The sequence below is a fragment of the Triturus cristatus genome, chromosome 6 (assembly GCF_964204655.1).
Source record: "Triturus cristatus chromosome 6, aTriCri1.1, whole genome shotgun sequence".
NCBI lineage: Eukaryota > Metazoa > Chordata > Amphibia > Caudata > Salamandridae > Triturus > Triturus cristatus.
Genome location: NC_140589.1, coordinates 384883080 through 384903550, shown reverse-complemented (window position 1 = coordinate 384903550; position 20471 = coordinate 384883080). Strand labels below are relative to the sequence as shown.

At 43.9% G+C, this 20471-nt stretch overlaps 1 protein-coding gene across 2 annotated transcripts in view; it reads right to left on the bottom strand.

The window, feature by feature from the left end:
- Positions 1 to 5499: 5499 nt before the first annotated feature.
- The window catches only part of PXDN (peroxidasin), a 565162-nt gene continuing 550190 nt past the window's right edge, over positions 5500 to 20471 (bottom strand). For both annotated transcript variants that reach the window (XM_085610787.1, XM_085610786.1), the window contains 2 exons: positions 9529 to 9642; positions 5500 to 8014 (listed from right to left, as the gene is read on the bottom strand). In XM_085610787.1, coding sequence (XP_085466913.1) covers positions 7889 to 8014; positions 9529 to 9642 — 240 coding nt within the window. In that variant the 3' untranslated portion in view covers positions 5500 to 7888. The remainder of the gene's footprint in view (positions 8015 to 9528; positions 9643 to 20471) is intronic.

Genomic DNA, 20471 nt, shown 5'->3' with positions numbered 1-20471 from the left:
TTGGTCTTGGAGAGATCGGCCCTTATCAGGCCAACATCTACGAGGACCGAGTCGATCTTCTGCGCCAGTGTGTCAAAACGCTGGCCCACAGAGGCCTTCATCTCGGCGATGGCGCCCATGACATCCCGCAGAGTCAGATCCGTGGGCAGATCGGGGGCATCAGTAGGGCCCTCAGGGGACCTGCGTGGCACCTCAGGAGATCCCTTCTGGAGGGTATAGCGATCCATGCTGTTGGACTGATGGGCTGCGCCACGCCGGGTCGATTTTACCTCTGCCCGGTCGCCATCTTGTTTCGTGGCCATGGTCCCAGTCTCCCGATCGCACCAGCCACGTCGTGAAGGGCGGGCAAGCCGGTCCACGGGCTCCGGGGGGGTGCCACCCCAGATCTGCGGGGCGGATCACAGCCGGCGGGCAGGCAGGGTCCCCCAGCGAGGCCACACCAACACACCAAGCCCCGTGACCCAACCTCGCATAGACAGCAAGGAGGGTACGAAAGCGAAAGTGAAAGTGCGGGTTACGCGAGCCACCAAGCCCTGTCCGCCGCTGTTGTTCACTTCGTCACTGGATCGCCCCACAACGCAAACCCGGGGTTCGGCTAGGAGAAGGCCGCAAACCTCAATCGGTGTTAAAGTCGGTGTCCGAGGTCCGATTTGGAAGCGGAAAAAGGGCGCCACCTCAGCTCGGGCTCACCAACACAGTCCCCTCATCTGGGACAGGATATGTTCAGGATAGTGATAGGAGGTCGCGGAGGTCCTCGGGAGCCTCGCACCTTCGCGGCCATCTTGGTTGCGCGCTAGGCTCCTCCAACAACTCTAACAATTTTTGATGAGTTCTGCAGGAAGCGAGGCTTGGAGGTCAATGTGTCGAAAACGAAACTAATGGTCTTTAATTCGCATAGGGTCTACAAAGGAGATATTTTAATGAATGATGGGCCACTAGAACAAGTTATAGAGTCCACATATCTGGGGGTTAATATTCAGGACGATTTGAAATGGAACCACCAGATTGATTCGGCATCTCTTAAGCACAGGCAATTGTCTGGGGAATTGCATATGGAATACAATTCATCGTATTCAAAGCCAATCAGCCCGGTACTTGAGATTTATAATTTGAAAGTTATCAGCTCTGCCCTCTATGGTTCAGAGCTATGAGATTGTGAGAATATTTCCGTGCTGACATTAGTGGAAAAACGACTCTTGAGAAAAATTACCAGGCTACCACAGAGCACTCCAACCTGTCCGCTACTGTTTGACCTTGGGAGGAAACCGATTGCAGATATAGGTAAACTGCTCCCTCTTTTGTGCTGGCAGAGGCTATGGACTACCCCCGAATTAGAAGTGTATGCGCATGGGTTTCTTTCAGTAATCAGGGCAGATACCTCTCACCGAATAAAATGGTTATGGGCGGTGAGAGTCAGTTTAGCTAGTATTGGTATGATTTCATTGTGGAAGGACCCAAAAAATGCCAATTTTCCCACAAAAAAGATATTGAAGGAGAAATATTGGGAAAGGGTAGAGATAAACATACTCAGAAACAGTGAGGCGCCCTCGCTAACTGGCCGTTTCTTGGAAATTAAACCAACACCAAGGTTGGAGCCCTACTGGGACCTAATTACAAAGCCGCTCGACCGGAAATTATATTTCCAGTTTAGAGCGGGTACACTGCCACTGAAAACATTCACTTCCAAATGGGACAAATCTACGGATGAAACTTGACCGGTATGTCAGCTTAGTAATGAGTAATTGGCCTATCTATTGTTTGTCTGTACTGGTTACGTCGCACCTCGTCGGGTTTGGTTGATGCCAATCTGTAAGATCTTGGGTGCAAGAAGGGCTAGTGAAGCTGGGCGAATCCTTAGGACAGACACATTACCAACGATTGCCATAGCAATGGCAAAATTCCCGGGGTGGTCGTGGGCCATAAGATCAAACTCCCTAAGTTTCCCCAAGGCTATTCAAAGTAGCGATTAACTGTACATAATTTAGCTACCACAGAAGAAGCCAACCAATCCCGAGTACCCGCTTATTTTAACATGTATTGTATATCCCAAAATATGAATTCTTACTTTTGTCTAAATCAAGTTTTAATATGTGATTTTATTGGATTTTTAAAACCAAACCGAATTCTTCTTTTTATGGTGATGTGGTAGTACCGTTCAGGTTATATTTTATATCACTGTTGATGTTTTTATTGTTACTACTTATGTTTTATCTGTCTTTTGTATGTGCTTTTATGACATAATCTGTCAAATAAAGCCGGTTTGGATTGGATTGGCTTGTACTCTTGCTCAGATGGAGTATGCCTTCCTTACACAAGGGTCTGGTATGCCTCAAGGGACGGGCTGCACTTGCAGGGGCTGGAGATTGGACTTGATGGCACTGATGTCAAAGCCCAGGATGTGCAAGAGATTTATGGTGGCTTCAGTGTGTGCTAGGCATTGCTGTTCCATTGCCCTCTTGATCAGCCCATCATTCAGGTAAGGGAAGATGTGGACACAGGTGAGTGGCTACCACTGCATACCAATTTGAAAACACCCAGGGAGCTGTGGTAACTCCAATGGTCAGCACTTTGAACTGATAATGTTGATGGGGATGTGGAAGTAATTAATTAGCAACAACAGGAGAAAACCCATAGACCCAGTTGAGACCTGGGTGGATATAGTAATATGCAACAATGTTTCAACAGGTAAATATTATTTACAGAGGTAAAAGGATTACAAAGAAGAAAAGTTAGAAACACAATGGATTGAATGTTGCAGTCAGTATTTTCAAAGTAGGAACAAGAATAACGTGGAGAAAGCGTTAATGTTACTCTGAAAAAGTACAATGGGTATATGGCATGGGAAGAGGTGAATTAAAAGCGAGTGAGTATTGATTTAAAATTATACAGAACATGTATATAAGTGAAAACAATTTATCGAAATCATGTTAAGTATCAAGGGCCGTAAATCCGCTGATTCCAGCTGACGGCATTTCGACCTATGTAACTTTAGATTATCATCAGGACCGAGATTGCACAAAATGAACTAATTGCTGGATAAGGTCTTGGAGCATAAATGTAGGTACAGGCATAGGGCCCTGTAGCGCAGATAATGTAGGCAACCCCCACAGGAGAATTGGGAGTCCGTCTACAGAGAGAAACTCCTGGGGATAGAGGAAAAGATAAGTGTGCAAGGAGGTCATATTTGCAGGAGGGGATCAAGGAAGGAAAATATGTTGCCTTGAGAATTTTTCAAACGCTCATCCGATGTGTTGTGAAAGTATGGGGAATGGAGCTCCAAGGATGCACTGTGTGGTTCCAGGGCTAAGATGACCCAGAGACCCACCGTTAGGGCACACTGAGTCAGTGGGACACGCGAAGAGTAGATCTTCCATCTGATCAAGCATCTAATCCTGCAGCTTCTAGCAACCAAGTGCTTCAAGGCAAGACATAGCAGTAGGCATCCTTCAGGCCAAGGGCGGTCATGAAGTCCTCCTGTTATAGTTGAGGAATGAAAGTGTGTCATTATGTGGAAGTAATCTGATAGGATTTACTTATTGAGGGGCCCGAGGTCAGAGACAGGCCTTAGGGACCCATCCTTATAGGGCATAAAGAAGTATAGGGAGTATAACTCTTTGCCGCTTTGTTATCGGGGCGCAGGTTCAATGGCCCCTTTGGTAGTGCATTCATCTCCTCTTGGCGCAGACATGTTCCGAGGTGAGGCTGTGTCTGCCGGGGATAATATTAGGTGATGTTTGCATTAGTTCTAGACAATACCCCTCTGCAGAGATATCTAGAACCCACTGGTCCGGTCCCAGGAGATCTCTAGCCAGCAGGACAGAAACACTTGCAGTCTTCTCTAACAGGTGTGAGATTGTCAGGGGAGACGGTAAAAGAAGTTGCTGGTTGGAAGATTCAGCCCCTTTGGGAGCCGTACCTTTCCCCCTATGCTTTCCATTATTACTTTTGCAGCCTCCCTTGTAGTAACCCCAAGAGGGTGTTTGCTGCTGCTGCAGTCTGCAGAAGGATGTGGATGTTGCACGGGTGGTAGTTTTAGCCCCTCCATGATATAGTGTGCAGTGAAAAGAGCCACGGGCAGATGAGGTCTGTCGGCACCCATGGCTTTGGATGTCTCTGTGTCCATCATTTTCTCCAACTTCTCATCAACTTGCATGACGAGCAGATGCTCACCATCGAAATGCAATTTGAGAAGATGTTGTTGCACCTCTGGTTTGAATGCAGACATGCGCAGCCAGGCGTGCCTAAGAATTGGTGTTGATGCTTCGGACAGCAGTGTCTGCTGCTTTCCAAAGAGCATCTAATGTTAATGTTGGAGATGATCTTACATTTCGACACAACTCCTGACCCTGTTTCCTATCCTGGTCTGGTTGGGGTACATAATTTACTCTTCCATCTCATCCCAGTGGGTCCAGTCCTACAGGGAGAGCAGGCCCACTTAACTGGCAAAACATCAATGTGTGGCAGACTGAATGGCGACACATTTGCTTGCTGCATCAATCTTTTCACTCTCCCGAACGGTATGGGGTGTATCTCCTGTGCCCTGGGAATTAGCACACTTCTGTGCGGTCTGTATGACTAGGTAGTCAGGTTGTAGTTGACCCCTGATGTAAGGTGGGTCAGAAAGGGATGCTTTAGATTTTTGTCCACCTTAGGCGTGGTGACTCGTGCCTTCACCAGCTCTTTAAAGATATTGTGGGCTGGCCTAAGCATCCCTTTCAGCATAGGCAAATACTGCATAAACCTATGGGTGGAGGAGAGGTTTTCCATAAGAAAGTCATCCTCCCTAGGCTGCTTATAGATCTCTACCTGGAGAAAGGTGGCTGCCCTGTGCAGAAACTTGCAATATGAGGTGGTGTTGTTTGGAGATGCAGACTTGAAAGGATAGAGGTCTGGCCAGTGTTAACAGGGGGCTCAGCGTCACAGTATCCCAAGGGTCATGTTGGGATGTGTGCCATGTGGCAAGTCATATGGAAAGGAAGAGAACCCTGAAGTAAATGTGGCATAAGGTCCACTGGCAGCCGTTGAGAGGCCGTCTAGTAGGGGGTGGTACAGGAAGCAGAGGGGGAGGAGAAGGACGAAGAGGAAGTGGACGAGGCAACAGAAGTGGAGAAATGCCCTTGTCAAAGCATCAAGGCTTTATAGGCATCTGTTCCGGAGGCGGATTTAAGGCCTCCTTGAAGGTCAACTTCCACTTGGGAGGAACAGGGTCCCTTGGTCCCTTGTTCCTCCTGGACGCTTGGCGATGATACCACCTGTGTCCGGCTGAATGTGAATACGCAGCTGCCTGGTGTCAAGCTCCTTTAGGAGGCACTTCAGGATCAGCTGGTAGAGATCCGCAGAAGCAGCATAGAAGGCAGCCGTAGGTGCTGGTCTTTTCTGAGCTGAAGGTTTTCATTGACATGCTGGTGCCGAGCTGAGTTTTGGCTCTGAACTCTTTGTTTCCAGTTGGGTCCTCGATGAGGTTTTAAAAAATATAAAAGTTATTGTCCTGCAGAGAGCTGCGCAGAATTATTGTTTTATTGGTAATTTTGCTAATCAAAATAATAATATTGTCTTTAGGAACTTATCATGTTTTTATTGAAAAAGCATTTGTTACACAGTGCAAACATTTCTTTGGTAAGTTCACTGTTCAAAATAAAAGTTGCAATTGAATTCTGATTTTGATAACATTCAAAACATTAAAATAAATATGTACAGTAGGCAAACTAAGAGTTCTAGAGATGACACTGAACAAATGAGTATCGTGCAGTTCACACCCACATTAACTGTTGACAAGGATTCTAAAGACATTATTGAAACAAATACTAGTTCAATATTGCATATTTCTTTTGACATATGGCTTAAGAATTGCTTTTTGGCCCTCTACAATCACTGTTCACCCAGCAGGTGCAAACATAACTTATCAGTTCCTTACGACTGTAAACATTTTCCAATTTTACACAAAAGTGAATGTGTACATGTTGTGAAAATGTGAAACCTTTTAATAACATATGAAGAGCACATGGGATTATTTTTTAAAGAGAAGGGGTAAATCCACCCAACAATAATGGCCTATCAAAGATTTTACTGATTAACTTAACCATCAGTACACTCCAATTATAAGTTGTAGGATAAAGGAGAAAAATAAAAATCAAGGTTACTCAAATGACCGGGCATGTCTTAGCCATGAATTCATGTTATGAATAAGATACGTTAGCCAAATATGAAGCCTTTAAATGTGAGGTAGGGGAATATAAAATACAAAAAACAGTATGTATAAAATCAATTTATCTAATCTAAAATATATACATAATGTATAATTCAGTACCACATGCACTTTCTTCCATAAACATATGCTCCTTGGACAGACACCGTCTATTCTTGTGCTGCTAATATGCCCAACCAATTTATCACAAAGTTGTTAATTTTGTGACTTCGATCATTACAAAATTACATTAAGCATAAAACATAGGTGGCTCACACATTACACAACATTATGTGGCATGTTCAAGTGTAGTACTTTAAACTGTTTGTCACATAAAGTATGCTGAAATTGTGAATGAACAATGATGCTTTCAAAGAAATATGATATTGCTTTTGTGTTGGGAGACAGCCTTTACAACTAAACGGTTACAACGCATGCCTTTACATCGCATGTCGTTGCAACGCAAAAGGTGTGCAGCAATGGGTAGAAGATGTTGCATTTAAATCCAACACCTTCCCTACTGTTGCCCATACTGGAGTTGGAATAGAAAATTAATCTAGTCCAACTTCGAGCGCCCCCCCCCCCCCCCAACAGAATGTTGGAATAAAAGTTTGCATTGGAACGCACGCAATGTAATAGCATGCGTTGTAACTTCACCTATTCATTGTGTTTGTTATTCCGTGAAAGGAATTAATTAATGGTTTCATATTTTGGTGTATTGTTGTTAATATCATTAGTGTATTATGAACCATAGGAAAATAAACACTGTAATGAGGTCTGATTGTTTCCTTCACTACATGTATTTTTGAGTCGCAATAAACGTTGCAACAGCCAGACTAAAGAACTCGTGAAAAATAGCAATGAAGGTAAAAATGTTCCTTATACGAGTAATGTGCAACTGTGACAATGTTCTCTACGTGCACAATTGTATAGGAAAAATACCTATTAGTAAAAATCCCATAGGGTTTGAAGTGATTGATATTGTCTATTTAGGTGCGTGATTATGCACATTATTCTAAAAACAATCAAAGCCACTGATTAGCCAAGATAAACAACATTTGTTTTAACAAATCTGGTACAGAGAAGTATAGTTACGTTACAACTGCTTTGATTTGTAATATGAACAGTAGAACTATTTGCTACCAGTGGATGTCTCCTGTAGAAAAAAAGCTACTGAATGTGCAAAACGATTTGCACTGTCCTTATATTGCAGATCAACACCAACTAGATATTAATGAACATCTCACAAACACTTTGGCTTTAGAAAAACTGTAAACAGTTATTGTATATTGTGTTTCAGTCTTGTCATGTAAAAGTAGAACCAACAGATTGTGGGAACACAATCATGCCATTCACTTCACAACAACATTGTCATAAAAAAAAAAAAATGCACATAAAGTTTTGAGGTTTTAAAACAGGCATGAAAAGTAGCACCAGTTCCATTTACTCCAACCTGAGAATCCTTGGACCATAAAATATGGTAGCATTTATTCTTTCTTCTCACCTTTTTCCCTTCCCAACATTTGCATTGCAATTTTATTTATGGGCAACAAAAGGAAATCATGCGTGACCCTACACATTTACAGCGCATTTCATTTTTTCTCATGAACAGTCTGTACTTCTTGCTGTAAGCCTGCATCTGCCATCTATGTGCTCCAATAGCATCAAAAGGAGTAGGACAACATGTCCTAAATATTACAGAATTTATGTCTTTCTTTTCTTGCTAGCATTCTGTCTGATGCAAACAGGACAGCAAACTCCTTTGATCTTCACTGGAGTCAAACAGTCTGGAGGCGGACATGATTCCACAAAACAAGTGATCTGTGCATCCTAAAAAAAAAAGATGAATAAAAATAGGGGTTTGTTCATAAAAACGAAATGCACCTGACATAGATACAACTAATGATAATATAGGCAAAACAAAAATAAAAAAAATCGAACATAATATATTTTTAAATGTGGGTGAAGGGACTGCCAAGAGACCACAGTAGAAATCCTGATGTGTTGGAGAGCATATATAAATTCAGGTAGAACACCTTTTCAGTATTTCAAATGTGTTAACATGTAATGTAATTATACATATATTTATCATCTTCCTTTGTTGTTAATCTGAGAAATAAACCAGTTGTTGCCGAAGTCTGGCGCATCTTCTGATGAATGAGCTGTGGCAAATCTACCAATGCATATGTTTATATTAATTGACTGCTAAGAACGTCCAACCAGGACAATGACATATTAACTTGTGGGTCGTTATGCCATCAGCAATTTTACTTGTCTTTTACTATTCATACACAATCACGTTTCCTTGCGACTAGGCTTCGTCTTTGCACATTGCACTTTCTTGTGGCTTTTCCTAAACAGGCAGGTTGGTGTGAGAGACTGACTCCCTGTCCTTGTAATAATTTAGCCCAACAAAGCACAATGCACTTTATGCTGTTTTGCACACTTTATAAAGATACGAGGGCACGTTTTATTAAGCCTCTTTTGAAGGAAATTCGCCCTTGCTCTTATCAAGATGGTTTTAATTATTTATGATCCTTATCTACTGCTGCTATTTGCAGCGCTGTTCTTAACTTCATTAGAACTGCTTTATTAATTAGGAAACAGTATGAATTGTGATAGGGAAATTAGGTCTCTAGTGATTTTAAGGGCTTATATATGTTACATAAACCTGTGATAGACTGGGAAGATGTTGTATACCATTAAAATCTGTGCCAGGGGATCAAGAAAACTGGAGGTGGAAATGTTCTTTTAATGTTAGAAAATTGTATTTGAACATTTTAAACAGTGAATCAATATATATATTTTATCCCAATTGTTGTATAAAAGGTTGTTTTTTTTAAATGACTATTTAACTATTTTATGTATGTATGGTATACTTTTATGATTCACATGAATCGAATAATGTTATTCGAACTTGAACTTGACTGCTAAAGCCATTTGAAGGTGATTAGTTGCAACACTAACATGGCTCAAATACTAATTAGGAAGGTTAGTGGATGTAGAACCCAACATGTCTTTATGCTATATGGATAATACTTTTAAACCTGTGTAGAAAAATAGCATATATTTATAATTTTCGTTGCTTACCATACCGTTTAAGTGCTGAATGTAATGATAAAACCTTCCACCACCCACCCACCCGACAAGGCCTCTTGATGCTTTTGACAGATAACAAATGTTTACCCAATGCAATTATGCAGAGTTTATCAAGCTTGGAAGCTACTAAGACATAGCGGACCAGCAAGGATTCAGGCTATGGATTGGGTGCTTTTCTTTTCTTCACTGAGCTCCAATTCCATAATATTGTTTTCACTAGCGCTAGAACCTTTTAGTATACTCACTTTGCATTCACATTTAGTGCAGGAGTCCCTTTTCCATTCTTCATTGCTGGAATGTGGTTTACCCAGTTCGTCAGTGCACTCAGTTTTACTGAGACGAGATTCAAGTTTCTTTATCTGTAAGGATTTTAGAAACAGTTTTGTCACATAACAGATTGATATTGATGCCTATATAACAATAAATGCACTTATAATTACATTTGCACATGTCAAGTTACAACTTTTTAACTTTAATTAGTGTTAGTTTCCAGGCTATATTATGTTAAAATTACTCTGAAGAATTAGTCACCCAAAATGTGGACAAAGCAAAAATACATATGTATTTTTAAATTACATGAAACAAAGTATACTCAATTATTTAACTTTTGATCAAATAGTAAAGGTTATCTACTGCAGTAACTGCTATCCTTTAAAGCCTCCTTCAATCCTTCTTGTTAGACCATTTTAAGTATAATACTAGAGGCATATGTATTAGCCCCACAAAGAGAAAACTGAATGTTCATACTGCTACTCCAGAAAAAGCTCAGATGTCTCCACACAATTGGTTCTGAGTTTGAATTCATGAGCTTGAAATTGCATGCATGTGCAGCATTCATGGTAACGAATAGTTTCTTACCTGTCGGTGTAGTTTTGCAGCTTGAAGATCTTTCTGGATTCACTATGCTGTGCATTATTCTGCGGTCTGGTGGTTGGGTCCGGAATCGTAATCTTTCTTTTGTCTTTTTTTTTTTTTGTAGCCCAGGTGGGCGTCGACGTCCCACCATTTGGTGTACTTCTCGTGATGTCGGCATGCTTCCTGCCGAAGTCCCACCTTGGGGCGCCATCTTCGGGTTCTTTTTCCCCCCCCTTTTTTTTTTTTTAACCCTAGGCGTTCTTTAGTATTTTCCTTTTTCAATGTGTCCACTTTCAGTATTCTTTTGTTCTTTTACTCTTTGTCCTTCCACCTTCCTCTCATGCCTCATCTTTCTGGCGGAGGTGCGTAGGTTCGCTAGTGAATCCAGAAAGATCTTCAAGCTGCAAAACTACACGGACAGGTAAGAAACTATTCGTTTTGCAGCGTGAATCTTTCTGGATTCACTATGCTGTGCATAGACTTTGTAGCGGTTTGTCATCTTTGTGGCGGCTGGGTGGAAGATGAGCGTTGGTCGTTGAATATATGTTGAAGCACTCTTTGCCCTACTTGTGCTTCCTTGTTCATTTGTATATCCACGCAGTAGTGCTTAGTGAACGAATGCACTGAAGTCCATGTTGCCGCCAGGCATATCTCTTGAATGGGTGTGTTTGCCAGAAAAGCAATCGTTGCTCCCTTCTTTCTTGTGGAGTGGGCCCGTGCCCCCTCAGTTAGCTCTTGCCCGGCCTGTGTGTGGCAGAATTGTATCGTTAGTGCGATCCATCGCGCGATGGTGCTTTTTGTTACTGGTCTACCCAGGAAGCTGGTTGCGAAGGACACAAAAAACTGCTTGGTTTTCCTGTGCTCCTTTGTTCTCTCGATGTAGTGCATCACCGCTCTTCTAGCGTCTAGAGTGTGTAGTGCCCTCTCTGTGCTTGTGACTGGGTTTTGAAAGAAACTAGGTATTTGAATAGTTTGGTTCATATGGAATGCTGACACGACCTTAGGCATGAAGTGTGGGTCAGTCCTCATTACGACTCTGTCCTTGTGTATTTGGATGTAGGGCTCTTGCAGCGTTAACGCTTGCAGTTCGCTCACTCTGTGCAGCGAGGTTATTGCTACCAGAAAGGCTGTTTTCATTGTCAGCATTTGTGTAGTGAGGCCTTGTGGATGGACTCAAAGGGCACCTTCATAAGTTCCGTCAGGACTATGTTGAGGTTCCATGCCGGCGGCGGAATCCTCTTTGGTGGCGCTATCTTTTTTGCCCCTTCCAGGAATCTCTTTACTACTCGTGACGTAAATAAACTTTCTCCCATCTCACCTCGTGTGTAGGCCACAATCGCCACTAGGTGGACTCTTAGCGAAGACGAACTTAGCTTGGCTTTTAGTAGATGCGTGAGGTATCTAAGCACCGTTGATTCCCTTGTCAACTTATTTTGTAGTTTAGTTTTCCTGCACCACAGTGTGAACCTCTTCCATTTTTCCCCATAGCATTTCCGTGTTGTCGGTCTCCTTGCCTCCCGGAGCACTCGCATAGTGCTTTGGGGCAGCTTAAGGTGTGCGAACTCTATGTCTTCAGGAGCTATGCGGCTAGGCAGAGGCTCTCTGGCTCTGGGTGTAGAACTTCTCCGTTCTGCATGGAGATTAAGTCTTTTCTTCTTGTGAACTTTTGTGGTGGCCCCTGTGCCATTTCCACTATTTGCGAGTACCAGGTCTGTCTTGCCCACTGTGGTGCCACTAGGATCAGCGTCATGTTGCTGGTCCTGCACTTGTTGAGTACCCTGTGTATCAGTGATATCGGTGGAAAAGCGTAGGCAAATGTTCTTGACCAACTTATCCATAGGGCATTCCCCTTGGATAGTTTTCCTGGATGTCTGGATGCGAAATTTTGGCATTTTGCATTCAGGTGTGTTGGAAACCGGTCTATTGTCGGTGTGCCCCACCTCTTGAATAGTTTTTGCGTTTCCTGCCCATTGAGTTCCCACTCGTGGGATGCTGAAGTCTGCTTCTACATTGTCCTTCCCCGGTAGGTGTATGGCCAGCAGGTCTATTTTGAGCGTGATGGCCCACCTCCAAATTCCTGTGCCAGGTTGGACAGGGGGGACGATTGTGTCCCTCCCTGCTTGTTTATGTAGAACATAGTTGTAGTATTGTCCGTTTGTATCAACACCCTTTGGTTGTACAGTTTTTTCTTGAAGGCCTCAGTGCTAGCAGTACGGTCTTTAACTCCAGATAGTTGATGTGTCTGACCTCATCTGCTGGAGTCCACAGACCCCTCACTCTGAGCTTGTTCATATGTGCTCCCCATCCTATCTGGGATGCGTCTGTGGTGATGGTCACTGTTGGGCTTGGTGGTGTTAAGGGCTTCCCTATTGTTATGTTCTCCCTGTTCCACCATGCTAACTCTTCTTGCACTGCGTGCGTTACAACCACTAGATCCTCCCAACTTCCGTTTGCTTGTGACCATTGTTGTTGCATCCATTCCTGGAATGGTCTCATGTGTAGGCGTACATTGGGAACTAGGTGAATGCATGACGCCATCACCCCCATGATCGTGCTCGCTGTTCTCACTGTCAGAGCTCGCCCCTTCTGGTAGAGGCGCGTCTCCTTCAGCAGGGCTAGTGTCCTCTTCTCGCTGGGCATCACCGTTTTCTTTACGGTGTTGATCTGCGCCCCCAGGAAGATCTTCACTTGTTCTGGTTTCATTGATGATTTCCCCCAGTGTATTGAGAACCCCAGCTTTGTCAGTGTCCTTGTGACACGCTGTGCGTGTTCCTCGCATTTTTCGCGTGAACTTGCCTTTATTAGCCAGTCGTCGAGGTAAGGATACACGTGAATTCCTTCCCTCCGCAGGTACGCTGCTACTGCTGCAAGGCATTTGGTGAAAACCCTTGGTGCGGACTTTAGACCGAATGCCAAGGTTTTGAATTGGTAGTGATCCTTGTTGATGGTGAACCTTAACAGATTTGTGTGCTGCCTGTTCATTGGGATGTGCAGGTAGGCATCTTTGAGATCCACGGTGGACATGAAGTCTCCATCTCTCATTTGTGGGAGTAATTCTTGTAGGGATGTCATTTTGAATTTTTGCGTCCTTACGTACTTGTTTAGGAATCGTAGATCCAGGATGGGTCTTAGTGTTTCGTCCACCTTTGGTACCAGAAAGTAGTTGGAGTACACTCCCTTGTTCCTTTCTTTGAAAGGTACTGGTTCTATGGCCTCCTTTTGGAGTAGCTGTAGTGCTTCCTCTACGAGTTGTGCTAGCTCTTGTCCAGAGTGTTCCCTTCTCTTTGGTTTTTTGTTTGGAGGTCTCCTTTCCAACTCTATGCAGTATCCGTACTGTATGATGTTGAGTACCCTTTTGTCTGTTGTTATTTTTCTCCATTCTTGGAGGAAAAATCTGAGTCTGCCGCCCATCGGTGTTGCATGCTCATAGGCGTTTGATTCGTGTAACCCTCTTTTGTTGGTTCCTTTGTGCTCTACCCTTGGAGGGATGTTGTGGGTGAGCACTCTCCTCCGTGCAAAGTCACTTTGAGGCGGGTTGGTCTCCCCCTCTTCTTTTTTGGCCTCGTCCGTTTCCCCTACTGCAAAAGGACTGGCCCCAAGGCTGGTACTGCCAGTTCTGTTTCTGCTGCCCCTGTTGCCCGTGACCCTCGCCTTGCTGGCCTTGCTGGAATGTTTGATGTGACGTTCCAGGCTGGTTTCCTCCCCTTCCGTAAGGTCTCCGTGTCGGGGTACCTCTTCTCATCCCTCTGAATTGCAGGGCCCCCATGGACCTCGCCGTCTCATTCTCTTTTTTGAGTTGGGCGAGTTTCTCATAGACTGGTGCCCCGAACAGCTTTTCTCCGTTAAAAGGGGTGTTCAGGATGTTGTTCTGTACCTCTTGCTTGAATCCTGAAATTCTGAGCCAGGCCTGTCTCCTTTCAGTGATTCCTATTGCCATCAGCCTGCTTGATGTCTCTGCCCCGTCCAACGCTGTTTTAAGGCATGAATTCGCTATATTCTTCCCCTCTTCCACTAGATGCGAAGCTCTTTGTTGGTATTGCTCGGGGAGATGCTTGATTAGGTCCCCCATTTTGTCCCAATGTTGGTACTGGTGCCTGTTCAGTAGTGCATTGGAGTTCGCCATGCACCAGTGCATTGCCACGTTTCTCTCTATTTTCCTGCCAGTGAGGTCCATCCTTCAGCTCTCCTTGTCAGGAGGTGACCCAGAGGTTGCCGGAACATTGGCCCTCTTTCTGGCTGTAGATGCGATAATGGAGTCTGCTGTGACAGATCCCTTGATGTATGGAGGGTCCTGAGAGGAATGTTTACATTTTTTCACGGTTCTGGGTGTGATGGATCTGCATGTTGCAGGGTCCTTGAACGCCTCCTTCCCCTGGTTCATGATATTCTGAAGCAGGGGGAGGAACTGGCTCCTCGTTTGGATGGGGAGCAGTGTCTCAAGTAAAAAATCCGCTTTCGGTTTTTCCTCCTCTAGTTTCACGCCAAAAGCTGCAGCCGCGCTCTTTACGGCCATGTTGTAAATCCCAATGTCATCTGGCGGCGAAGGCCTCGAAGGATAAGTCTCCACGGGCTCTTCTGGATTTTCGGCGTCGAGGTCCTGCCATTCCAGGTCTTGTGTCGTCGACGGCGCCGAGCCGTAGTTCGATTGCTGTTCCTCCTCTTCTTCTTCTCCCTCATAGTAGAGGTCACCTTCCTCTTCTTCAGGAGTTTTCGACTGCTCTTCGGCGTCGAACTCGTCCTGGTCTTCAACCTCGATAACCGTCGGTGGTTTCGTTGGGATTGTAAATTTCTTCATTTTTTCGTCGAACTCCTCCTTCCTTTGAAGGATGCTCTCCATCTCCACCTCGAGCCTTCTCTTTTTCTTCTCCATTTCGAGGCATGTTCGGCGTCGAGCGCTGGCCTTTTCGACGGAGCTTGCGTCGACGCGACCTTGTCCTTCGTCAAACGACCAACCTCGTGGGCCATTTTCGACGAACCTTGTTTTTCGGCGGCCTTCGGCACCTGGGAGTCCTTCTCGAAGGATCCGCTGGGTCTTTCGTCCTTGGATCCACTCGCGGTCGTCGAAATTTTTGGCGCCGGTGTTCCTTTCGAGGACTTAGACTCTGTTTTTCGAGAGTCAGTCTCTGGTTTTCGGGGCCCTTTCGGGGCTTTTGTGCTTGACGTCTCTCCTACCTTGTCAGACGTCTTCTTATCGGTCTCTGCGACCGTGAAGTCATCAGGTCCCTCGGCGACGTTGTCTTCATCGTCGGTGGAGAGGTCCAGGTCGTACAGAGACAGGGCCTTACCCTTCCCTTCCATGTTGTAGTTGGCTCTCCTCTGCCTCTCTCTCACCCTGAGTGTCTTTGGTGTGAAGGCAGAGCAGGCGTTGCAGTCTTTGCTCTCGTGGTCGACTGGCAGGCAAAGGTTGCAGACCGGATGTTGGTCCTTCTGCGCGTACTTGTGGTGGCAGTTACGGCAGAATTTAAAAGGTGTTTTGTCCATTCCTGCGCTCAGTGTCGCTGAGTGCGCATTCTCCGTTGGACGTCGAAGATCTCGAGGTTCTCCTCCTTCGTCGTCCCGGCTCGATGTTCTTTCTGTCTGTAGTCTCCTTTAATTTTCCTCCGATGAAACTCGTGCTCTTCTTCTTTCTTCGTTGAAAAACTCTGGAGCTTCTCGGTGACGATCCTGACCCAACGGCGGAAAAAAGAATCTGAAGATGGCGTCCCAAGGTGGGACTTCCGCAGGAAGCATGCCAACGTCACGAGAAGTACACCAAATGGTGGGACGTCAACGCCCACATGGGCTACAAAAAAAAAAAGACAAAAGAAAGACTACGATTCCGGACCCAACCACCAGACCGCGGAATAATGCACAGCATAGTGAATCCAGAAAGATTCACGCTGCAAAAATACATTTTGGGTCAACATGAGGGTGAGCATATAATATTCCTACAGCTCTGATCCTGATTATTTATAGTCTATTTCCAATTGCAAGGTACCTACTTCTGAGAAAGATTCAATGACTTTTAATCATTCTTTGTGAAAAACTTCTCTTTAAATGCAAACATTTTCATGAAGGAATTTTGATCAAAGTACATTTAGTTTAGTTTGCTAAAGGTGCAGGTTTTCACACTTTTTGTATAATTATTCTCCAGGGCAACTTACATTGTCTCTGACAAAGTGAGCCCTACTTTTGGTGAACAGGATATTTAGAGGTAACAGTGGTGGCTGCTATTTAACGTGGGTGGGAGGGACGGGAAGGATGGCGGTGGTAAATGAACAAAAAAAATTAAAAACGCTTATCCACCGGCTTATCGCTGCTCTTCAGCTCCTCCACAGCAGGAACCAGGAAGCACTCAGGCTCCAGACTCCCTAGCCAATCATAAAGCTGCAATGCAGCATTGCGATTGGTCCGAGTGCAGTGGTTTGGCGCTCAGACTGGGTGGAGAACATGCAAAGTGGGCATGGAAGTTTGGCCAACCCGAGACGGCCAACCAAACATTCATGCACACTTGGAGTGGGCAAACCATTGCTCCCACTTGCCACTGCTCTGCCTGCCCCACCCCAGGAAACGGAAAATTAAAATGATAATAATGTTGGCTATTGTCATTTAAGTCTTCTTTTAACTTATGCTCGCAGAGCAGTGGTGCGACGCTCCGCTGCCTTAGAAGAGGAGCAGCCGCTGAGAAGTAAGCCCACTAATTAAAGTAATGGTGACCAATGAAAAGAGTTAAAAAGTGGTATTACTAAGTTCTGGGAAATGTCCAGTTTCTGCGAGTGTAAGCTTAAGTGCTCTAATTAAAACATTGGAGAACAGAAATACCTTTATTTAGCAACTGCTCAATGATTACTGGGTTTTAAGGCTACTAGAGTGTGGTGAGAATTGGTCTAGAAATGCATCTGCAGGGCTGTCCTTTCCAGAAACAGGTGCACTACTCATCCAGACCTCACATGGTTGCCCAGGTACAAAAATTGCACCAGACATCAAGTATAACTAACACATTGAAGTGACTGGCCTTTTGAGTTTTGTCCCACTGTCCTTACTGCAGAGGTAAACAGATTTTTTATTAACACATCACTTGCCTGACAGCTGGTATTGGGCGCTGGGAAACAAGGCTATATAGTGGGAATGTGGGTGTTCCATGCCCCACACTTCACAAAATTCTGCAGTTAAATACTATAATGATATTCAAAGACAAAACCAAGTTTAGGTAAAAAGAGGAGACCTTAAATCAACCATATGGAAAAATAATTATCATAATCTGGTCCAAAAATCAAGCTTTACACATCTTTAAAAATGATACCTAAAGGAAATAAGTATAAAAAATAAGGGTGTAAAGTAGATGCATAGAGAACAAACTTGTTTGGTATACTTTATCAAAACACAACACAGTTTTACCTGGTGAGCAATGCCCAAGCCACACACTTCATATGCACAAGCATGTGCATGTGACATTAGTCCCTGTAGTATCATTGAATCTTTTGGGCACTGAACAGTGACGGCTCACATTCAGCCAAATGCATCCTTACGAACAGGTAAGACTGGAAAATCAAAGGGTTTGAGGAGGTGTTTAGTGATGGGGATCTATGTATGCAGAAAATCTTCCCTTAACCTACCCTCAACAGCATAATGATCTTAGTTCTTAAAGGGCTGAAGGGTGGTATTCCTTGGTGTTTAAATAGCAGTAGGATTTTAACTGCTCCAGTCCAAATTCTTACTGGAATTTTGCAAATTATTTGATTTGGTTTAAAGAGCTTACTGCTCGCGTCCATCATAAAGCTATGCAGAGCAGCTGGCTTCAGATCCACAGTGGGGTCTCTTCTTTCCTTATTCATCCAGTCTATTTGTTGTATAAAACCTCACCTTCTACCCAATACTACCTTGGTTGCATGGGGTTAAGTGGGAGAAGGGGCGCTCCACCAAACAATTAGCAAAGTGGTGAATTGTCAACCAATTGCCATAACTCCGTTCTCAATGCTGGATGTGATTCGGAGCCACAGAGCCCTTATTTATTGCTCTTAGATGGGACGCACTGTAATTTGAGGTAAAGTCTGCCATGAGTAATCCCCTCCCCCCCCCCCCCCAATCATTGGTAGATTTATAGAATTTGTCCAGTGCTACTCTTAGGGTTCTATTTTTCCAAAGAAATGACCTTGTCAGGGAAGTAATGTTCTTCAATAGGGATTGGGAGTTTGGCAAGAGAGTTCCATAGGATATGTTATATTCTAGGCTTTGCAATCATTTAGATTACCCCTCAGCCATCAATGGCAGTGGAGACCAACGTTGGATGTCTCACAAAGGGCATGTTTTTTAACTGGCGGCAAGACATCTTACCTGCCAGAGTATTTAAAGATCCTATTTAAAGTACCAGGAGCATTTGCAAGCTATTATGAAGTCTTCTCTAATGACCAGTATTAATCCCTGGGAGAGAAAAAAGCACATATTATTCTACGCTTAAAGAAGCCATATTTTGATCATGAGAGTCTGGAAAATGATAGGCCAACATCACAGCTGCCTTAAATGTAGAACTTTATGGAAGGTGCAGTTTACGACTAACTCACAGATTATGTAGAATGCAATAACCTTCTCCACCCCAAGCAGCTGGGTTTCGAAAAGGGTCCAGGACAGATATTGTACTGCTGTGCTTAACAAACTTAGAACCTGTGGAGACCATGATACTCCTGTTCCGCTGATCCTTCTGGACCAGTTTGCGGCATTTGACACCGTCATCTACTCTTAAGTCGACTAGAATATTTTGGTATTCCAGATACTGCTCTTACTTGGTCCTTGAAACATTTTATTGAAGAAGCAGGGCTAAATTTCTATTACTACTTTTGTCTTCCCTACAAAGATTCAACAAAGCAATGTCCTTCAGGGATCTATATGTTTACCTTTATTGTTTAATGTATGTATGAACTCCGTGGCTCAACTAATTCAGTCTTTTGGATTTTCATTTCTCATGTATGTAGAGGACAAAATAATCCGTTAAAAAAAATAGGGAGATCTCCGTCGATGTGCTACCATGCTAGCTGTTTACAGACAGTTAATGAGTAGATGTGCTATCAGTTGAAACGGAATGGAGGGAAAACTGAAATCTTACTGCCGTTTAGAACATCAGCATTTTGTGAATTCCCCTTTCTGGCCACCTTGTCTAGGCAAGATGCCAGTACCAGTAAAATGTTTGAAGAATGTGGGCATACATTTGGATGATGGCCTCACTATAACCAAACAGACAAATACAGTTCAGTTCATGCCATTTACAGCTGTGCACTTTGAAGCACATTGTCTAACTTTTTTCTTTCAAGCACAATATTCAGATTCCCAATGCCTTTTTGCTGCAAGTCTCGACTACTGAAATCCGTGACCTAACTGGAAAAATTATGAAAAAAAACTTTAGTTAGTCCACAAATCTTTTGCTATAATAATTTTGAAACTCAAGAAATCAGATTTAATATCTACTGCCCTTACCTCTCTTTACTGTTTACCAATGAGACAATGTGTTCTTTTAAAATCACTTTGCCTTGTTCACAAGGCTCTTTTTGACTCTTAAGATTCCCCTCTAACCGAGTGTTTCAATAGCATAGCCCCATATAGCAGCCCCACTCGCAAATGTAGCAAAAGTTAACTGTGCAACCACTGTTGATAGAGCATACTCTATAGCAGCTGAAAAGCATTGGAATGCACCTCCAGTTGACTTAAGGATCACTGCATCTCTCTTTAAATTCAGCAGAAGAGCTAAGCCTGGTTAATCTCTTCTTTCTTTGCCAGCCTGAGATTATTTGGCACTACAATACCACTCCATATATGTTGCAGTTAAATATCATAAATAAAAACATCCGGAGAACGCCCAATGACTTGGCTCAAGATAGGTGTTCTGCAAAGAGCCGTGTTCTGGAAAGAGCGTTGTTCTGTGTAGATCATAATCATGTGTGTAACTGTCTTGGGAGGCCCCTCTATAGCTGAGCAGTTTACTGGAATCTAATGGTATGGTGTTGCAAAGTCATCCTGTGCCCTGGGCACCTCTGAACTTTTTGCTGACTGGTACTGGTGGTAATTGACACTGAATGACCCTGGGCTCTGCCTAACCAGGCCCAGGGTCAGTGCTATGCTGAAAGAGACACTTGGAATACAGTGAAAGCCCATACATACACTAGGGTACACTATGGGTTAGGGTACCCCTATGATTGGCATGACTTCCCCTATAAAGTCCTAGTACGTAATAGAGCAGGTGGTTTAAAACTATCCTTAAGTTCCTAGTATACAATAGGCCATGGCAGTTTAGAGGCAGCAGCCCTTTCTGTACTTGCATGTGTGCACTGCTAAAGCCTGAGGTCAATTTAAAAGCAGCCCTGTG